The 23,341-nt window shown below is 38.4% G+C and overlaps 2 protein-coding genes across 13 annotated transcripts in view; both read left to right on the plus strand.

Moving 5' to 3' along the window:
• The window catches only part of LOC109623121 (cAMP-dependent protein kinase type I regulatory subunit), a 269,309-nt gene that overhangs the window by 198,033 nt on the left and 47,935 nt on the right, over window positions 1-23,341 (plus strand). The gene's annotated exons all lie outside the window — the stretch shown is intronic.
• LOC134288935 (uncharacterized) lies at window positions 7,743-8,374 on the plus strand (the record flags this gene model as incomplete). The annotated part of the gene is made up of 1 exon (XM_062854866.1): window positions 7,743-8,374. A coding segment is annotated over exon 1 (573 nt), but the record flags the coding sequence as incomplete, so codon positions are not given.

Genomic DNA, 23,341 nt, shown 5'->3' on the forward strand with positions numbered 1-23,341 from the left:
TTGATTACAGGACAGTTTAGACAACCCTGAATGTCCCAAAGGTTTATAATAACATCAAGTAGACTTCAGATTAGTCCGATTCTCTGGGTTAATGTGCAACGCTAATCAGTTTAGCAGATATGGCTGTTGTTGCGAATGTGTTGACTATTTTCGACTGCTGAATTTTTACTCTCGGAGGATGGCTTGCCAGTCTTGACAAAAATAGAAATACTGCTATTTTATCTTGTCCGACGTTTCGGTCCGTTTGGGACCTTCTTCTGGGACTCGAATTTTACAGATTTTTCGTCCAGTGTGGTTCTGTGGAACGTGTAAATGTCGGTTCAGAGTTTTCCCTCGCCAAAACGGACGGTGTCGGTGTAAGCCTAACCGTGGAAAAGCTCTTGTTTAAGCAATGGTGCTAGATCAAGTGCCGGGTACCAGATTCCAGCTCAGCTTAAACAAGAGCTTTTCCACGGTTAGGTTTACACCGACATCGTCCGTTTTGGCGAGGGAAAACTCTGAACCGACATTTACACGTTCCACAGAACCACACTGGACGAAAAATCTGTAAAATTCGAGTCCCAGCCCAAGTAACAATTCCATCGCTGATTGGTTTTGTTTGATTTTTATTAATGTTTTATTACAGCAATAATTAAAACTCACAGTTTTATGACTGCTTTTATGAAAACCATTAATAAAATGTTTTATAGTAGGTATATTAGAAGATATCCATAGAGACAGATTTTAAGAGTAAACAAAACTTTCCGATATGTAAACCTTCTGGCAATCATTATTACCGCAATAAAACTGTTAAAACTCTCAACAGATGGCAATCCCTTCGATTAGTAACGACATCTTTTGGTGGAAAAGCAGAAACTACGACACTGCTAGGTTTATTGCGGTTATCATAAAAGTAAACTTGCTTTCGTTTTATTTTCGCTGATTATGGTCGTCGCCATATTGAAGAATTAGCTTACGTGAATGAAAAATAGTTAATTTTGCTTAAATTAGCAATGAATTGGTAGTTTGCAACCATTTTCATAACATGCTCACATAAATAAACTCTCCCTGCTGAGTTTTCTTGTGATTCGGGATAGTTTTACTAAATTCACAAATTGATTTATTTCATTCCAAGATGATAATATTCACTATTTTCGAAGCGCATTAATTTTATGATTCTGCAACCCTAATATTCACGGTAAATTCGAATGCGCATAAGCCTACCAGCGCAATAACTACTAAAATACTACTTTGATATAATCGCTTTCTTCTTACGAATGATGTATCCTCCTGAACTTTACGTGCCATCGAAGAAGCTTCTCTGCATCTTGAGCTGTCATAGTTTTTTTTGAAAAAAAAACAACAACAATCGTGAATGGGAAATATTTCAACTAGGTTTTAAAACGGGTTTATTGCTACTCATAATGCGGTTTGCAAAACCTCTCCGAGAGTGGTCCACTTAGCCGGAAGATACTCTTAAAGAGGTTATCAAGGGGTTTTGATGTATGATTCAGTTTTATTGCAAGTTTTATAAAATTGGTCATGAAGATCTCTTGTAGAGCCGAACAAAACTTAAAATGTTACTTGGGAGAAGAAACTACCAAACGGACCGAAACGTCGGACAAGATAAAATAGCAGTATTTTTATTTTTGTCAAGACTGGCAAGCCATCCTCCGAGAGTTACGAATGTAGACCTGTAGTTCTGAATTCCAAGGTAGTTTGGCTGACCTGGATATCTATAGTGTCTCTAAATGACATTTGAAATTTAAAGAGCTTGACAGATCCCAGCAGATTATGTAATGCTTTTAATTAACACATAGTTATTCTTGTAGATTTGAAGGACTTCATTATAGGAAAGTTTAGATAACCCTGAATGTCCCAAAGGTTTATAATAATACCACGTAGACTTCAGATTGGTCGAGTAACCGCAGTTGATTATGCAACGTTACTCAGATTGACAGATATGGCTATTGTTACGAGTGTAGACCTGTAGTTCTGAACTCCAAGGTAGTTTGGATGATCTAGAGTATCCCTATAGCTTCTAAAATGACATTGTAGAATTCAAGAATTTCACGGATTTCAGTAGATTATGTAATGCTGTTAGTTATGGCGAAAACACATAAAATTATTCTTGTAGCTTTGAAGGACTTCACTACATGACAGTTTGGAACACCTAGAACATCCCATAATATAAGACACCTTCTGTTATTCTCGACGAAGGTTAAATGAATACATATGATCGTAACCCAGAAATTATTTTTTTAGACCAACTGGTATGTCAATTAGTTCGTTTCTCCAAACTAGATAGTGTTCATGATGTTCTAGATTGTCAGGGAAGTCTCAAATACAAATATTCCTTCGTTTCCTTAATACTAATCCTCTAACAGGACTCAATTTTGGATTTCATCGTCTATTTTCGGCTTTTAACCCTCATCGAAATTTATAGTTTAACTATCTGTTTCGCTTTGCTATTAGCTTTTCAGCTTTTCAAATTTTTGTTAATTCATCTGTTTGTAATGGCCACTATGATACTCTACATTCACGATGTCGACCGAATTCCTCCTCTGAACGAAACGTGAGGCAGAGGATTCTATAAACGAACTGAATTTTCTTGTTCTGTAGTACCATCACTCATTCAGCTTTTATGGCCATCGTATTTTAATTAAAAGGCTATCAACATTCACGAGCCGCTAAATTAACGACGGAATTCCTTGACTGCCTCGTGCAACCTAAGCAAACATGCCATATCAGCAGGGTATCGTCTTCTCGAAGTTCTCCGCACGCTCCCCGACAAACGTCAGCCTCCAGCACACCACCACCCGCACGTGCCGTGTCCGGTTGTGCGGTGGTCAGTATTCGCCACAATGAAATTGTTGGTCCCGCACATCAATTTGTCAAAACTGTCGCCGACCGCCGCCGCCGTTTATTGATGTCGGTCGGTTGGTTGGCCGTTTTCGTTTCGCTCTTGGATGCGATATTGGCCGTTTCCTTCCAGTAATTCGGCCGTTCAGATCCAAAATTGGTCCGAACTGACCGACCGAAATTGATGGTAGATAAGGGAGCAAATACCACGGCGATAACGAAGAGCCGCATGAATAGATCGTTTCTAGTTGACAAATATAGCAACGCATCATTTGGACCATTTTCGGTACTATCAATATGGGTATACGTAATACCATACTGGTAGTTCGGCTGCTGAACTTGTGCGTTTCAGTGAGTACACCTTCGCGAAACGAAGTCAACAAACGATATATGCTGAACAGAAATCTATTTCTGTTGTACCAAAATTTCCGTTCACCTACCTCGCATAATTCAATGGGCGTAAATGAATTACGGCGAAACTGAAGCGAGGTTCAAATTCGCTGAGAAAAGCAAATCCGGTACACATCAACCAAGCTTATAATGTGCTCATACGTATACCTCATCGAAAGGATAGAGTTTCCATGTTATGCCACAAACCCGGAACACGGCTCCAGATAAAGCCACCTGTCAGTTTAGTGGTGGGTAGCTAATAAGTTGTCAGCGACCACCCACGACGCAGCGCCAGCCAGCAGGAATCATACGCCATAAATTATAACTGGCTTCCATATCGATTTAATCTACCTTAACAAAGAGTACACCGCCGCCGATAAACATCTCGATCGAAGGGAGAAGCTCGTTACGCGGAGCGTGGCGTCAACACAGGTCAATTTGTTTAATTGAATTATAGCAAACGGATCACCTACCGATAGGCGATGAGGCGCGAAGCAATTTACTACTGATGATGATGGTAATCATCATCGTCGTAGGTGTGGATGGTACTACTGCATTGCCAACATACGTCATACTGCCGTGAGCCGCATGTAATCTTATCGAAAATAGACATCTTATCGTTCTTCGAATACACGGTGGACGCGCGTCTGGCGGCAACAAATACGACACGAATTCGGTAGCTTTCTTACACGGGTTTCGGTCGCAAAATGTTACTATGACATTAATTATTGGCACCAAGGTGTAAAACACGAGCTGTGAATGCGTCACAAGAGATAGAGATGTTATCGCGATGCGAAATGTGCATATAATTAGGTAGATTAAAAAGCAAGTCATAATGATGGGATTTTGAAGAACCCACCGGCAATGCTTTTTTTTTGGAAAATGGTTGAAGAGCAGTTGTAGGCTTCTGCCTAGTTTGCGATCCTCTTCTGAAAATACCTGTAAACTGATCCATTTATCGTTCCTCATTAAATCATACAAATATTTCTACCAACCAGCAACACGCAGGGCGTCGATGAGATAATGTGGTTACATTGACGCGAGTGCACACAATACAATACGTAATATAATATCATATTTCTCCAATGATGATCGATGCATGGATTGATGATAAATGCCTACACGGTTCCGAGTAGCTTACGTTGGTATACCTACTTACTTACTTTCAGTCCTGAGCACCCATTGAAAGATCTCCATCCTGGAGTTGACCGTGTTTACATCCAATGATTTGGTCTTGTTGACGTTGATGGTAAGATTAGCCGTCATGGAGCGATCAGCTAGATCATCGAGCTTGCTCTGTATATCAAAGCGCCGCCGTTAAGCTAAGAGAGTAACGTCATCAGCCAGTTCGAAGTCATTAAGATGCTCCATAATAATGAGCTGCCACAGCAACCCACGATGGTTCACGATTAATTGCACCTACCAGGATCTCATCGATTACAATGAGGAACAGTAGTTGTGATAGGGTACATGCTTGCCCCACTCCAGCAAGGACCCGGATGGGATCGGACTAGACATCGTTGTACAGTACTCTGCACGAGAATGCCCTGTACTGTGCTTCGATGAGACCGATGATTTTCTCAAGGACACCCTTGCGCCTGAGAAATTGGGAACTTTTTCCAGTGATTGCGCTACCACAGTGCCGCGTCAACGAAAAAGTAAGAGTGCGCGTCTAAAGGATTTGTCGTTTTTTGCGGCTTCGCACACGCGCACTTGCACTCTCATGCGTAACTTTAACGGCGCCCTGACACGTTTTAATGTGATTTTGGATTGATGTAAATTAGGGTGGACTACCGTCAAGGCGCCATTCACCGTGTGCCTTCGAATATTTTTTCATTATTTCCATATTATGATTGAATGATATGACAATTTCCTTTCAATTTCACCAATACAACATTGTATTGGTGAAATTGAAGGGAAATTGTCATATCATTCAATCATAATATGGAAATAATGAAAAAATATTCGAAGGCACACGGTGAATGGAGCCCCCACGGTGAATGGCACCTTGACGGTAGATATAACCTTGATACTTTGCAAATATCCATCTGACACTTTCGAGACAACAGAAACTTCAACTAGAAACATTGAAAAAGATACAAAATAGACCCAAACCTAATTTTTTTTTTACAAATGAATGCAAAGCTTATTTTCTGAAGCAATATTGTACCAGTCGTATCTCACTCAAAGCTCTACATCTTCAGAGGAATCACATTTGGTAGCCATTTAAAAATTTTGCAGTTCTAAGGAAATTTCGTTGTTAATCAGGGTTGTATCACAGAAACAGAAATAAAACCTAGAACAAATTACAGTAACGTGTCTCTGCACTATAATATATCAGGCGGACAAAAATCGAAAAAGTGACCCTCACCGAATCTTTTTGTTATATTTTTTGTCGAAAGTAAGCATTCTAATTAAGAAAAGCCCAAAGTTTCAAGTCTCTAGCACATTGCGTTTCTGAGATACAGGGGGTGGCCAAAATGTTTGGGATAGACAACTTTTTTTACTCTCTCAAAAATGTTCAACATGCTGTAACTTTTCATAGAGTGCATCAAAAATTTTGATTGTTTGTCAACCTATTATATGTACATCACTGGTACAAATTTGGGCTCGATTGTTTAATCTTTCGCGAAGCTAGAACCGTTCTCGTAAAACATTATTTTTTAGACAACCAATTTTTAAACACTCTATCTCAGAAACCAGTGAACCGAATCGAATGGAATTTTGATCGTTCATCAACAATATATTGATACTTCATGCGACATTATAAAATGTAATATTTTCTCACGACAAATAAAGTTATACCGGTTTGACATTTTCACCCATATACAGGAAAGTAGTCAAATTTACAACACCGTACAAAAATTACTAAATGTGTTCTTCCTTCAATCCAAATAGGCTCTAATATATCTATTAACAGATATCTTGAGAACAGTAGTAAAATTTCTTTGGATATCAACACTAAAATTTAATGACATAGTTGTGACAAAATGACATTTTTTAGAGAAAAATCCAAAAAGTGTCAATCCATGATAACTTTTTTAAATGTTTAAAAAGTACCTATGTTTAAATAACTTGCGAAGCACTAATATATTGTTGACAAACATTCAAAATTTCATTCAATTTTGTGCAATGGTTTCTGAGATATGACAGTTCAAAAATCAGCTGTCTGAAAAATAGTGTTTTACGAATACGGTTCTAGCTTCGCGAAAGATTAACCAATCGGGCTTAAATTTGTACCAATGATGCGCATATAATAGGTTGACAAACAGTCAAAATTTGAGAATTTATTATGCACTCTTTAAAAAGTTGCAGCATGTTGAACTTTTTTGTGAAAGAAAAAAAAAGTTGCCTATCCCAAACATTTTGGCCACCCCCTGTATATGAAATATCAAGATTAGAAATTAACGAAAAATAGAACTTTTTGACGGATAAGCTCGGTTTATCTGAAACCAATTTTTGACCATTTTTTCATGAGAAACCCCTTAGTTTATAATACATTATTGAAAAGGTAACTAAAAAGCTTTAAGAAAAAAAAATAAAACACTAAGTTTCTATACAGAACTAAATTTAATTATAAAAAATCATTAAAAAAGGGGTTAAAACATTGAAACAACGCAAATATGAAATATTTTGATCAGCAACTTATTTTTGCGCTGAATTGCGAAAATACCAGCAGTTCTGAAGCATAATCGGGGTCTATTCTAGCAAGTTACAGTGAAAAAGTTTGCGCATAAGTTGCGCAACTTTGGAAGTTGGCTTTTCAAAAATAAGCCATTTTAGTACAATTTAATATTTTTTTTCAAATATAATAATAGCAATTGTATCGCTTTCATATTTTTTCCATGTAGTTTATGGACAGTCTATATATATCTATATATATAAAAATGAGTTTGAAGTTCCTTTGAGGCAACAAAACTTACGAACGGCTGAACCGATAAGCATGGCTCTTGCACGGTTCGATTCGAATTCATGTTGGCTGTGTTTATATGCCGAAAAAGTTAGGAAAATCAACTAGAAAAGTAAGAAAATTGACTGATTTTTTATGTGTTGGGAAGGAAATCAAGACGATCGAAATTAAATTAATCTAGAGTGCGGTGCAAGAATGACCTCTCAGTTGTCAAACAACCACATGTTGGCAAAACAAAGTTTGCCGGGCCAGCTAGTTCCATATAAAAATAAAAAAAATTAAAAATAATCTTGCGGTGCGCTGCCATTCAGAATGTTTCTGGCCACACTGCACCTTGACGACGCCGAAAACGCTGGCTGACGGCGTGACGAAAATCGTCGTCGTTATTCATTCGTGTTCGACCATCACATCAGTTAACAGCTTTCGTGTTTTCTTGCAATAAAAGATCAGTAAATCTAGTTGCATCGCTTTTATTCTCTTACCTTATTGGTGACCCCGACGATTAGGAACGATATTCTCAAAGAAATGGTAAGAAAAACACACTAATTAATACACTTTGGGCGCAATTGGCTGTGTGTCGGATTTTTATTGTCGTTTCATGACTACCTCTCGACTGCTGCACATCGCAATTTTGCCAAGGCGCCCATCCGGGACAACAAGATGGCGGAACAGAGTCTGAAAGACGAAATCACCCGATTGCAAGGCGAGCTGCAAGCGGCACGCGCGGCTGCTACCAACGTCAACGAGTTTGCAGCAGGCGGTGCTGCCGCTGTAAACACAACTGCCGGTGCTGCCAGCGGTGCGATAAACAAAATCGGAATCAAGATCGGACCTTTTTGGAAACGCGATCCAACGCTTTGGTTCGCACAACTCAAAGCACAGTTTGCGCTTGCGGGGATCTCCCGTGAAGATACGCGATACTATCACGTCTTAGCAGCTATCGATTCGGAAATTCTCGCCTGTTGCTCGGATATTATCCGCGATCCGCCTGCTGCCGGACAGTACACCGCAATCAAGGACCGGATCACCAAAGAATATAGTACGAGCGAACAAAACAGAATGCAGCAGCTGCTACGTGGATGTGAGTTGGGTGACAGCAAACCCTCACAACTTCTTCGAGAAATGCGAGACCTCGCTAGAGACGTCATCACCGACGACAAGATCATCAAGTCCTTGTGGATGCAGCAGCTTCCCGAAACTACGCAAGCCGTGCTCAAAGTGTCGAGCAAGGATTGTTTGGCCTCAAAACATTCCCCTGCAACAGCGACTACGGCGGCTTACTCAGCGAATTTTCTGATGTCACTAGGCCACGTCTACTCAAGCAAGAAGTGCGACACAACGTAAAACACACCATTAACGTTAAAGGTCCTCCATGTCACTCGAAATTCCGTAGGCTCCCCCCGCATAAGCTGGAAGCTTTGAGAAAAGAGCTTAAGTTATTCTTGGAACTCGGGTACATTCAACCTTCCAAAAGTCCGTATTCTAGCCCAGTTCATCTTGCAACAAAAACATTGCAAAACGGAGAAACGAAGTACAGACTCGTAGGTGACTATAAGAGGCTAAATGATACTACTACTGCAGATCGTTATCCCCTTCCACATATATACGACATTTGTCAGGCTATGCACGGTAAGAACATATTTTCCGTGATAGATCTCGAACGCGCGTATTATCAAATTCCCATGCACGAGAACGACATTGAAAAAACCGCCATAATCACGCCTCTGGGGTTGTTTGAGTTTCTCGTTATGCCACCCGGTCTCAAGAACTCGGGTCAAACATTCCAACGGTTTATCAACAATATTTTTTTCGATATGCCGTTCGTAGTGGGATATCTGGACGATTTGCTCATTGCCTCGTCCTCCGAGGAAGAGCATAAGCAGCATCTTCGGTTGGTTTTCGAAAGACTTCGTGAGAATGGACTCCAGATAAACGTCGACAAATGTTAGCTGGGAAGAACAACAGTTCGATTTGTGGGACAGCTTATCACTTCTTCCGGGTGCAGAACAGTTCCAGAAAAAGTCGCTGCTGTTGCTGACTACCCAAAACCGGACACCGTGCAAAAACTTCGACGCTTCCTAGCCCTCGTGAACTACTATCGACGATTTCTTCCACGTGCTGCCGAAATTCAGTTGCCGCTACGTAAGCTGATACCGTCGAACAAGAAAAATGACCGAACACCTATCGAATGGACCGCCGATGCCGATGTGGCCTTCAAGGAATGTAAACGGTGCCTGATGAAAGCCACGGCGCTGGATTACCACAGCCCTGACGCACAACTGTCACTGATGGTTGACGCATCCGATCTTGCTGCTGGAGCTGTGCTTCAGCAATGGTCTGGCAGCGATTGGAAACCACTGGGGTATTTTTCCGTCAAGTTTAGTGACCGCGAACGTCGATATTCCACCTACGACCGTGAATTACTAGCTGTCTACCTCGGTGTGAAACATTTTAAGGAGCTCATCGAAGGGCGCAACACTATTGTTTTTACGGACCACAAGCCTCTGACGTTTGCCTTCAAGCAAGATATGAACAAACCCACTCCACGCCAACAGCGGTTGCTGAGCTTTATTAGCGAGTATTCGACGGATTTGATCCATGTTTCAGGAGCGGATAACATCCCTGCTGACGTCCTATCCAGGGTCGAAGCCATAAGCCTTCCGCCTACAATCGACTATAGCGATTTGTCCCGGAAGCAAGAAAACGACGAACAGTTGCAGAACTGGCATAAAAGCAATCCGAATATTAAAAAGTTGAAATGCTCCCGACACGGTGTCGAACTCCTGTATCAAGTACAAGAAGGAAGAACTCGTCTGTGCATTCCACGATTCTACCAGAAAATTGTTTTCGACCAGATTCACCGTATGGCTCATTCGGGAACAAAAGCAACGCAAGCACAGATCTTGCAGCATTATGTCTGGCCCGGCATAAAAAAGACGTAACGAGCTGGGTGCGTGCTTGTATCGCGTGCCAAATTAACAAAGTTTCCAGATATACGAGATCAAAACCAGACGCAATCGAAATTCCCGATGAAAGATTCCGACACGTCCATATTGACATTGTCGGACCATTGCCGATATCAAATGGTATGCGATATATTCTGACGATGATTGACCGTTTCAGTAGATGGCCGGAAGCAGTTGCAATATCCGACATGACTGCCGAAACAGTAGCCAAGGCCTTCGTAGAAGTATGGGTGGCAAGATTTGGGACCCCAGAGCAACTAACTTCGGATCAAGGCCGTCAATTCGAGTCCCAACTAATGAAAGAGTTGGCTACATTATTAGGACTAGAACGTTTGCGGACAACGCCTTATCACCCACAAGCCAACGGTATGATCGAGTGTTGGCACCGACCACTCAAGGCGGCGCTGGAGTCCTACAAGTCTAGCTGGACGGATGCTCTTCCATTGGTGCTATTGGGACTAAGGACTGCGATACGCGACGGTACATCTGCATCGGAAATGCTGTACGGAACAACCGTTCGAATACCCGGAGCGTTGATTGAAAGACAATCGATTCGAGGATCATCAGACACGTTTGTGACCAATTTGCGTGAAAAGATGAGCACACTAGTACCACGTTCAGCTTCGAACAATGATACACAACGGTTGGTGTTTATTCCTAAAGATCTCAAAGATTGCACACACGTGTTTCTTAAAACCGATAAAGTCAGAGCAGCACTGGAACCTCCTTTCTCGGGTCTTTATGAGGTCATATCGAGAGCCGCGAAAACCTTCACCATCAAGGTTAAAAACAAACCGATAACAGTTTCGATCGACCGAGTGAAGCCGGGTTACTTCATCAAAGAACCTGTTTGTACCTCTGACAGAATTACCAAAAGTGGACATCACGTGCGGTTCCGGATTCAGTATTTTTTTTTTCTGGGAGGGGGAGTGATGCGGTGCGCTGCCATTCAGAATGTTTCTGGCCACACTGCACCTTGACGACGCCGACGACGCTGGCTGACGGCGTGACGAAAATCGTCGTCGTTATTCATTCGTGTTCGACCATCACATCAGTTAACAGCTTTCGTGTTTTCTTCCAATAAAAGATCAGTAAATCTAGTTGCATCGCTTTTATTCTCTTACCTTAATCTTTTGATTTGCATTCAAAGTACGGATCGATTTATTTATTTTTTAATCAATAAGTATATACGTCTTTTACAAAAGCTAGTCTCGAAATATTGAAAAAGCAAATTAACGAAATATTTCGATAGTATAGACCACAGAAAACGAAAATAAATGATACAAATATTTTCGTCCACCTGCTTGTATGGAAATCGCCCATAGTGCTCTGGAACACGGCTCCAGATAAAGTCACCTGTCAGTTTAGTGATGGGTAGCTAATAAGTTGTTACCACCCACGTAGGAATCATACGCCATAAATTGCCGGCCTTCTGATACCCTCGTGTAAAGTGTGCGCATAGTCTCCATTTTAGAATTCTATTCTACATCATATGCGACCGTGAGTTACCTGGGTGTAAGCGCCACGATTGGCCAGTCGACCAACTACCCAATATTTGAATCTATCGTTTAAAATGAGATCAATGGTCAGCTGGAAAAAAATCTCTTGCATATAAAAAGTCATGAATGATCCATGAAAAATTGTCGAAAACGATCCATAGAATAATTCATAAAAATAGGAAACGATTTCTAAAAAATAAAAAATAATCCATAGAAAATATGAAAACGATCTATAAAATATTTGTTAAAATATCACGTACTTATCGTGAGGCAATCGCGACGACCAGCTTACATCAAATCAATAACAATCCGGCATTGACAGATCGATGACGTACAACATGACATTTCCAATAATGCCCAACGTGATCCAATGGGAGCTTGCATATAATGTTGTACGTGAAACCCTACAAATGTTCTGGTGACATATTAGTTACTGCTACATATTTGAATTCAGTGTTGCGAGTAATTCACAGAATCATTATCTTCAAATCAAACCAAAACTGTGTTCAAGTTTAACAATATTAAAAATAATCCATAGAAATTTGAAAGATATTCCCTCAAATAAAGGAAGCGATCCAAACAATTTTGGAAACGGTCCATGCATTTTCTTAAATGATCCATAAAATAAGGAAAATGATCCATAAAAATACGGATCCAACCATGGTACTAAATGCCAGGATCGCAATCTAGCAGGACAAAATTAGTTACTCCGAAACGAAGTATTACCGGCACTTGATGTCTTCGACAAAGTTTTTTGTAATGATCAGGGGCATTAATTGCCAAGAAATTAGTAGTTCACAACTTATCCGCATAGGAGGTGCCACCATCTAACTTTTTAGTTCTACGTCCCAGAGACTTCGCGTCTTCGACAAACTTGTTTATTTTGACAAAATAAACAACTCTTTCTCAGACGTTACAATTCCACAGCTTTGAAGTTATTTTTAAAATAAATTTCAATAGTCAAAAATCATTTTTTGAACTAATTTTGGTGTTTTTACGTGAAACCATGTTCGGTGCATTACTCTTAACTGTAGCTCAAAAACAAAAAGACGTCCGTTTAAGCACTTCATACAATCATGACCAATTTTTATCTGCAAGACAGATGGTTGTTTCCACTACAGTCCAAAGTACTGTAAGGAAAATGATGAAATTTCGTTAGCAGTTATTATGAAACAAATACAGACGCTTTCTTGCAAAATTTCATCAATTTGAAAGCTATCAGTGTTGATGTGGGTGAATATTTTGCATAACTTTCGAATGCCCCTGTCAATTTGTATGGAATTTTCACAGAAGTTAGTTGATTATGTATATTTTGTCTGCAAAATTTCATAATTATTGGTATAGTAGTTTCAACAGTCCAATTAAAACGGTAAGGAGTGCTCATCAATTGCTGTCTAAAGGTCTGAAGTTACGGTTAGAGGCAATACATGTTTTGACTATAAAATTCTTTACAGTGCATCGATTTTTTTTCAAATAATATATGTTGAGAGGTTTGTGTTCAAAATTTCAGTCATTTCTTTTGTTAATTACAAAAATTACTGTACTGATAATCTAAATTAGGTGCTGTACAAAATTCATTTGCACACGCTCCTCAGTTGATTTACTACAATATGATTTTCATGAAATTTTACATGTTAAATGAACTCACATTAGGACGTTCCTATGTCAAATTTAAGCAATTTTATTCATTGCCAAGTGACAGCCGTATTTCTGTGTCCCGATTACTGCGGATACAGAACCAACCAGGAATACCTGAAATGCCGTCAAAATCAATACAGAGACTCAACTTTCTAAATTTTCAATTGTGCAAGCTCAGAAATGCTTCTAAAAAGAAATTACGAGTGGTGAAGCTCTTCAAAATTGAGCAACGTGAATATGCCTAATTTGGATGAATAGTATCGATATTGATACTATTTCATTAGGTTTGAGAGACCTTCGAGTTTGTCAGAAGTTGGAATACGATCCCACACATTTAAAATAAAGTACCGTATTCAGCTGTTATATTTTCGATAAAAGTTCAAATTATTGAATGTCCAGCACAATGTTATCGAAGTTCGGCAAAGTCTATCGAATCATCGGTAATGTTTACCGAACGTTCGGTAAAAATTAATCAAACTTTGGTAAAACTATGCTGAACTTCGGTAATACGAACTTTTACCGAAAATAGAACAGCCGAACAAGCAACCCTAAAATTAGTGTGCAGATAATCGGCGTGATAGTCATGTGCTCTAACTATCCCACCAGGTCCGCTGCACAATAGAATTCTGTAGGTCAAATGTTTGTTCTGAAATTTTTATTTGACAGGAATCATAATACTTCATTTTCCCGACTATAGGGTTTCACTAAATCTTGACCACACAGATAAAAATAATGAGATTTACACGTCATGTAAACTTCAGTTTAGTCATGTAAACTTAGTGTTATGATGGTTTACATGATATATCATGTAAATTTGTGTTATATGCCATGTAAACACACAGAGTCATGCTGAATTACATGACATATAATGGAAGTTTACATGATATTTTATGACTTTTACATGGTATGTCATGTAAACTTCCGTGATATCCCACGCTCCAATCATGTGCATCATATGTCATAGAATTTTACACTCTTTTTTCGATCTGTGAAGTCTCGCTCAATTTGATGTTCGTTTTAGAAGGCAAATGAATATACCTTGTTTTTTCATGATTTTATTTGATTTTATATTTTCATTGATATTTGTTTTTTTTTTCATTTACATTCTTTGTTATAGAAAAAAAGTAATGTCTAATGAATGTAATGAATTGTGTGGCAAGAAATGAGAGAATATATAATACTGACAGTTACAAGATGTGTAATAACCAAAATACCACTCTACTTACAGAAAGTCGGGGAAATTTCACTAAAAATTCAGTTGGGCTGGAAATTGGTTTCAGATTACTAAGCTAAGGAAACATTAAACAAGACCTTAGTTTAATGTTCCCTTAGCTTAGTAATTTGAACTAGACCTTAGCCTTTTCATTGTACAATGGGTCCAGAGACGCATTTACGAAGACGAAAATGTTTGTACCTTCCCGACTAGATAAAAAAATATATTTTTTTTACAGGTTGTGTTATTTTGTTACAATGATTTTTGTAATAACGATTGTTAAAAGATATGTACCGTTAGTAGTAAAAATAACAAAAATTCTAACGAAACTCATTCCAATCAAAACAAAAATGTAACAAGTTGAGATATAATCATAACACAATTATGCCAAATTTTGTTAGATTAAACTTGCGAAATCATAACAAAATAATAACAAGTTCTGTTATATATTTCAGAACGAATTTATTATAAATCTGTGCGGCTCCGTGGTCGTGCAGCTAGTGTCACCAAACTCGCATCGTGCTGAGGAGCGCGAATTCGATTGCCGCCGCAGCTGTCAGGAAAAGCTTTCGGCTGTGCCACTGGGCGTTGTATGATAGTCCGTTGTCTAGTGTCGTGCTTTCTTCAAAGAGCGAAAAAGCTCACTGGAAGCATTGACCGTATCCGTGTCTTAAAAAAAAATCTCTTGGCTCGAATGACCAAAATAACAAAACTTATCAATCTTTATCGCAACAACACAACAACTCTAAAAATTTCTGAAATAATTTTGTTGCAAAAAATATAACAAATATTGCATTAAACGTGTTTCGAAATTATGTTTATATTATGCATAATATAAAAAATTTTGTTCTACATCTCTTTGAATTAATGAAACAAGTTTTGTTATAATTTAATTTTGTTACTGAAATGATAACAAATATTAATATAATTTTGTTATGTATATGCACATGAAAAATCCTTGTAATAAAATTATATCAACTATTGTTATTTCTAACAATATTTGTCATAATTTTGTTATGATTTTGCTATGTGCTTCTGGTCGGGTTAACGTTATGTTTTAGATACATGATGTTTGGGAAAGTTTCATCATATTTTTCGACCTTTTTTCTCATTATTGTGGAATTTGGGTGGTTCCTCTAGTTTGGTTGATCAAAATATCTGTTTTTTAATTGTTTCATATAATTTTATATTGTTTACCAAATATTCTACAAAGTTTCAAAAGAACTTATTTGGAACAAGTTTGCCGAAGAAACCATTATTCTATCTCTCATGGTTCCTAACATATAATTTTTCAAAATAATCATTTTAGAGTGATCCATGAAATTCAGTTTTCTTGCAATAACTTTTAATTCATTCGTTTCTCGTGAAAACTTTGTTCCGAGCACTTTTAGAACTATTAACAACGCATACTTTTTTGAAAAAGCACAATGTTCCATCTCTCATAGTTAAAAATATATTGGTGTTTTGTGTGCGTACCTTTTTTATTTGAAGTTTTTTATTGAATTTCGAAAATACGATTCTTTTTTTTCATGGAAAAGCAATTGTAACTCTGAAAATCGATGAAATACAAATTTGCCGTCTTCGACAAAATTGTGAGTTTTTGCATGCTCCAAAAATTGCCCTCAAAAAAATGTAACGAAAAATCAGCACTTTATAAATACGGCTCTGGCTATATGTACCGATATTTTTTAATCTGTATATGTCCCGGTTAGATACTTTTACTTTATGAGAGCTGCCCTAACAAAGTGAGAACCTTAAAGACAGAAGTTTCAGTCAACAATTCTGGATAGTGCTCCTTGAACTTCAAGCTGAGAGGCAAGCCGTGCCTTTCTTGAGACTTTGCACGAAAGAGAAACTAATGAAGAGTACTGTGCATAGCAAAAAAGAAACAATTAAACAATACACACAAACACAAGCAAAAAAAGCAAGATTCTGTAAGGTCAGACACAAGCACGAACAAACCCTTGTCAATTAGAATGTTGTTAGGGAACCCATCCACCATACCATAGGAGGAAAGCAAAGCCACAAGATTCCAGGAAAATCGTGATGACCTTCCCAGATAAACATCTCAAGTAAAACCCCACTTCTTATAAGGACGCTCCTTTCAGCCTCTGCCGTGCACCGAAAGGGTTACATTGTATCATTCATTTTTGCCAACAACATTCAACCCCGGATGGATTCTGTTTGCGACCATCATCGATACGTTGTTGCTGCATATCTAATGGTTTGGCGCCTGACACTCGCACTGTGGGACACTCCCGCCAGAATAAACCTTACAATACACATCATCTCGCGGGCGGCAGCACATAGTGGGAATCGCTTTCACTTGATTCACCGACTATGGCGAAGTGAGCTCCTCGAGGGGATACGACAAAAAGCCATTAAAAATCCAGCTACTCGTGAATAATTTAGCCCTCGAGAACGGCTAGGTGGTGGCTAGAGCACCGGAATAAGGCCATTTCTTTGTACAATGATGGCTAAACGAAGATGGCGCGGCGAGTGGTGTGGAGCACTGATATTGCGAACTCAATATGTCACCACTCACCAACCATCATCATCGTCTTCGTCCTTCGTTCTAGATTGGTTGACTGTAAGGAGCAAGCCAATATCGCGACTACCACTAGCACCACATAGGTCCGATCCGAAGTGATTCCGGGTGGATTGTTGTGTGTTATCAGGAAGAAGCACCTCACCACCGCAAACCGAAGGAGTTGGAGTTAAGTGGTTTCGTTGCGATTTAGGATTTCTCTTCCGCACAGATGAATGATTGATTATGGTGACAATTGGACTCGAACTGTTTGCTTCCCATACGGATTCACATTTGTCAATGCCCAGTCAAGCATCATATGAGGAGCTTCGATTTTTATAACTATGGGAATGAAATCTAATCCATCAGTGGTTTTTTCAATGGCTCCTAATATGTTTGAGTACAAAAAATATCAGCTGAATGGAATCCTTGAGATTTTTAGTCTTAGACTTTTGTGAGTTGTGAAAATTATCACAGAAAAGATGGTCGCCGATGAAATTTCGTGGTATGTGTTGGCAGTATTCACATAAAATCCATGACATTTAAGTGCACTGCTTATAAACAAAGCCGAAGATTACTTCTTATTTAGTATGTAAAACAGCACGGTGCCTATATGCACTGCACACCCACTCATACTGCAAGCATTCAAGAGCAACATTTCTGCAGTTGATGGCAGAAAAGAAAAAAAAAATCTCCTCATGTTTGTCTGACGTCGTATGCAGCGCCACTCCATTGAAAACGAAATCCTTTTGTGAGCAAACTTTGAAAATATCTTTCTCGCTCTGCCGCCTGGCTGACTGCTCCAGTTTAATTCTACACTTCAGTACACAGTTTGATGCAGTTTAAATTAGCGCAGTGTTTGTGTGGGTACCAATGCATGCAAGCATGCACAATGCGCTGCACATGCTTCCCAAAACGGAAGCTCCCATTCAGTCAATTTAAGCTTCTGGGAACTGTCGAATGCCAAAGTTCAGTGAACACAATTTCCTCTGCCTGTTATGCGTCAGTGGACTGATTTCGATGTGATCGAAGCATTTTCTAATTTTAGATCGAGAAAGTTAGGAGAGGATTACTATTTTGAACTGTAATCAATACGGGATGTCGAGATTTGTTATGAAAAACTTCCATAAACGCATGAATCAATCTTTGTCGGTTTTCCTTGCGCTGCTGTCTGAAACGCACCCAGTCGCTGACAAAAGAGGAAACTCTGTCTCTTTCCGAACAGTTGTGCAAATATTTTTCTTTCAAATTACTTCCACTTCGAATCGAACAAGAGGGTACCACCAGTATGGGTGGTATCAGTTCTAAGTTTTGTTGAGAACACTAACAGTCTGGTTGGATCCCAATGCGGCGATGGTAGCGAACCGAACGTACTTCGTATAATCAACTGTTTGCCCTTGTGCAATATCAGATAAATGTTTGTTTAAGCAGATTACAGACAGTGGCTATCAATTTGTCTTTTGGAAGCACTTGCTTGGGAACCAGCTGCAGAACTGGGGCGTTACTGTCTACTGGAATTAATTACCCGGATAATGATGTCGAACAGAAGGGAGCATGACAGGAGGAGCATTGAAATGTTCGACAAGTACCGTAATCCGGGGTCAAATTGATCACTTTAAAACAACTTTTGCGGATAACATCAGTGCCAATTCAAATATTATTGCCAAAACAATTTCTGTAAAACCTGTACCCTGTAGATCTCCATGGAACCATGTGACAGAATTTTGTTCAACAAATTTAAATTTTAAGTTAAATAACTCCAAATATCAAAAAATTGGAAATGCCACTTTGGGGCGAAATTGATCAACAATTAAGCATCGGTTGGGAAGTAAAATTTCCTTCTCCGCTTAATTTTGCTTTTGTAAAACCGAATAACGCGTTTAAAATCTTACAACTACATAGTGAAATTAATACTTTAAATGCAAATTTGGCAGCACTGGTTTAACAGTTGATAGTGGTCTTTTACCTTTGGCATATTTTCTTAATATTTGCCTTCAAATACTTGCTGTTTGTGAATTTGTTGTAGTGCCGTCTTATTATGAGTTTGTCAGTGATCAAGTTCCGTTGAAGTGCAGTGATTTTTAAGAGTAAAAGCATCTTAAAACCAACAAATTGGTTTGACCCATTTATATCGTTAGATTCCATTGGATAGGTCCTTGCTTGTGAAGTGGCTTTCTGCTTTACCCGGTGAGCTGTGAACGTGGTCTGCTGTTGTTTGCTGTTGTTGTTGCTGCTCTGGTGCGAACGCTACCGTGCGTCATGGTGTGAAGTTTTTAGTACATCTTAGAGTACACACACTGGTGTCTAACATATTGTGGTTCTGTCAATCGCCAGTAGCTCTTTCTGCTGTATACGGCTGCCACCAAGTAATTCGTAGGCATGCGTTAGAAGCTTTGGTGTACCTTTTTTTTTCGATAGATTCAATTGAACACATTCGTATCACACCTCATAGTGTAGTTTCCGACAGTTGCGGATTTGGTCGCTTAAAGATAGAAAAAAGCTCTCGCCGTAGTTGCACAGTGTGGCTAGTAGCACTATCAGAAGCTCCAATGTGTGAATGATTGGTACACCACAGTTCCGTAGAAGCGAACCTAACCGAGCAATGACGTGTTCCATGTAACTTGTTTTTTTTTTTTTGTGGTCAGCAGATGAAATTTACTCTATCACTTTAATACCAAACATTCAGTTTGTTTTATTTTGTTTTATCTGTGTGTCTGTTTATCTGTATCTTGTGTTGTATATTTTTTTTGCATTATTTTCGTTGGAAAGTTCTTTCATAGGTGTTTCAGTTTTTGCCTGCAATGGATAGCAGTATGATTTGCACTGTTTGTAAGAAACAGGAATCTGATTACTCCAAAATCATTTCTTGCAAATATTGTTGTGTATCTGCCCACTTCACTTGTCGAAATATATCAAGAAAAGCGCTGGCCGCTTAAAAACTAATTCCTATTTTTGCTCTGATAGTTGCTCTAGTCATTTCAAACAAATTGCATCTAAGAATAGTATTGATTTATCGATAGTATCATCTGTTACGTCAGAATTGAAATCCGTGGTGTCTGTTGAAATGCTCAGCATGAGAGAAGAGATGAAGTCTTTAACTACAGCTATTGAAATGTCTCAAGAATTTTTGTCTTCAAAATTTGAGGAAATTCTTCGTGATTTTAGTTTACTCAAAAAGTAAAATATAATTCTGAAACAGGAGTTGGAAATGCTAAAACAGTCCCAAGTATCTCTCAAAACTACTTGCATTTCCAAGTCGATAATGCCCACAAAGAAAAAAGCCTTAACAATTTAGTATTTTTGGGTGTCCCACCCTTGCCCAATGAAAATGTCCACGATCTCGCAGTAAAAATTAGTTCAACGATAGGAGTTGAACTGAGTTCGGATGATTTGGTGTCAGCTACTAGAATAGGGTCAATTAAATCTGCCAATTCACTTCCACCAGTCAGAGTTGAATTTAAACGGAACTCAGTGAAAAAAGCATTGCTTGAGAAGAAAAAACAGTTTGGTGTTTTGTTATCAACTCAAGTCAATGAAAACTTAACAATAAACCGACAACCAACCAGAATAACTGTTAGGAATGAACTGACGCCGTATTCATTACAACTTTTGCGCGATGTGCGAGCCCTGCAAAAAGATCTAGGATGGATGTACGTTTGGGTAGGACGAGATGGATCTATATTGGTAAAGCATGAGGAGAGTTCTAAGACTGATACAATCAGATGTCATGACGACTTGAATAACTTTATTCGTCACTGCAGGGAAAAATCTCCAAATGCGAAAAATATGCACCAATGATTTTATTCATGTATTTGATTTCTGTAATTGGAGTTCTATTTTTAGTATTGTTATTTTTCAATGGCTAATTCACTGAATTACGTTCATCACAATATCGATGATTTCAATGACTGGTATACTGAAATTGAGGTTAACATGTTACGTATTTTACAGTGGAATGTTAGGGGTATCAACGATATGGATAAATTTGATAATGTCTTACAAACTTTGGAAATGTGTAAATGTTCTATTGATGTGATAGTTCTTGGTGAAACGTGGATAAATAATAGTAATTGTTCGTTATATAAAATTCCCGGATATGCTAGTTATTTTTTTTGTAGAAATCAGTCAAATGGTGGCCTTGCCATGTTAGTCAAGAATAGTTTGTCTCAAAGGGTAATTAAAAATGTTTGTCAGGAAGGGTTCCATCACATACACGTTGAGTTAGAGATTAGTGGTATGTATTATGATATTCATGGGTTGTACCGCCCGCCATCATATGACTTCGTCGATTTCAATGTTAAACTGGAAAATATAATTGAATCCTCCAATCGTAATCGGTGTTGTTTAATTGTTAGCGATGTTAATGTGCCTGTAAATAATGCTAGCAACAATGTTGTAGTTAGATATAAAACACTCCTAGAATCTTATGGTTTTGTATGTTCGAATACCTTCGTCACAAGACCGGTCAGCAACAATGTACTAGATCACGTGATTTCCAAATTAGACGACATTGGTAGGATAAGAAACGATACAATTGAAAATGACATTAGTGACCACTCAATAGTCATTACCTCTATGAATTTACCGTCAAAAAAACTAAATGTTCTACTAAAAAAAAGTATAATTAGTCGTCGTCTTCTTGAATCCGAATTTCAAAATTTCTTGAACAACATTGGTGATTTTGATGATGTAAACCACTGTTTAGAAGAAATTATCGAGAAATACAACACATTGCTTAATAGTTGCACCAGAACGGTTACCAAACACGCAAATGTTAAGAGTTCTTTCTGTCCCTGGATGTCATTTGATTTGTGGACTCTGATCAAATTGAAGAATAATTACCTCAAACGTGTGAAAAGGAACCCATCCGACAATCATCTGAAGGAAATGTTACAACACGTCTCAAGTAAAGTAGAAACAACAAAAAAGCGTTGTAAACAGCAGTATTACGAGTCACTTCTGAATAATACACCCCACAGCAAGTTTTGGAAAAACCTTAAAACAATTTTAGGAAACGTGTCAAACCAAAGCCAAATAGAACTTTCTTTTCAAGGTAGAATCATTTCTGATAATAGCGATATTTCTAACATTTTTAATAATTATTTCTCATCCGTTGGTCACGACTTGGCATCTAACATTTCTCGTAGCTCTAGCTTTCCTTCTTCGATTAGTCGTCGAGTTTCAGATTCAATATACTTGCGTCCTGCAACAACAAATGAAATTCTTTTGATTATAAGTGATCCAGAGAACAACAAAGCTTGTGGTCCCGACAACATACCAGCTAAAATAATAAAAAACAATGCAGTTACGTTTGCTCAACTTCTACAGAACATGTTCAACAGAATCATTGAAACCGGCATCTACCCCAATTGTCTAAAAGTTGTCAAAGTTATCCCTATATTTAAATCAGGTGACCCCAACGATGTCGGAAACTATCGTCCAATATCAACATTATCAGTGTTCAATAAAATTTTTGAGAAACTATTAGTTACAAGAATTTTGGATTTCTTACATAAGCATAATGTCTTCTACAAGTTCCAATATGGATTCAGGCAGGGTTGCAGTACATTGATTGCTATTACTGAACTAGTCGATAGTATTCTAAGTGAGCTTGATAGCAAAAAGATAGTTGGTGCCCTGTTCTTAGACCTGAAAAAAGCATTTGATACGCTTAACCATCAAATTCTTTTAGATAAGCTTGAAATGTATGGTATTCGTGGGATTGCAAACAGTATCGTTCGAAGTTATTTGGAGAACCGCAAACAATTTGTTTTTGTTAATGGCGTGCAAAGCTCTCAAAAACCCATTAACATAGGCGTCCCACAGGGTAGCTTATATAAACGACCTAGGAAATTTGCCGCTTCACGGAATCCCCAGATTGTTTGCAGACGATTCGGCACTATTTTACCCGGGCAGTAGTAGTGAAACAATCATGCGTCAGATGGAAGAAGATTTGCAAACTTTGTTAGCTTACTTTAATACTAATCTTCTATCGCTAAATCTATCTTAAACCAAACTTATGTTTTTTCATTCTCCTAGAAAGAAAATAGTTTACAGTAGCAATGTGAGAATAGGAACACATATTATCGAACGAGTGGATTACTTCAAATATTTAGGAATTTTATTAGATACTACGTTATCCTGGAAGAACCACATTAATCATGTGGAAAAGAAGGTAGCATCTTTGTGTGGCATTATGCGTCGTATTTCTACTTTTGTAACTAGAAAAGCCCTTTTGTCATTCTATTACGCCTATATTCATTCACAGTTCAACTATTTGGTTTCCGTTTGGGGAAGAGCATGCATTTCAAACTTAAAAAAACTACAGGTTCTGCAAAACAGATGTCTGAAAATAAT

This window comes from Aedes albopictus, chromosome 2 (genome assembly GCF_035046485.1).
Source record: "Aedes albopictus strain Foshan chromosome 2, AalbF5, whole genome shotgun sequence".
Lineage (NCBI taxonomy): Eukaryota > Metazoa > Arthropoda > Insecta > Diptera > Culicidae > Aedes > Aedes albopictus.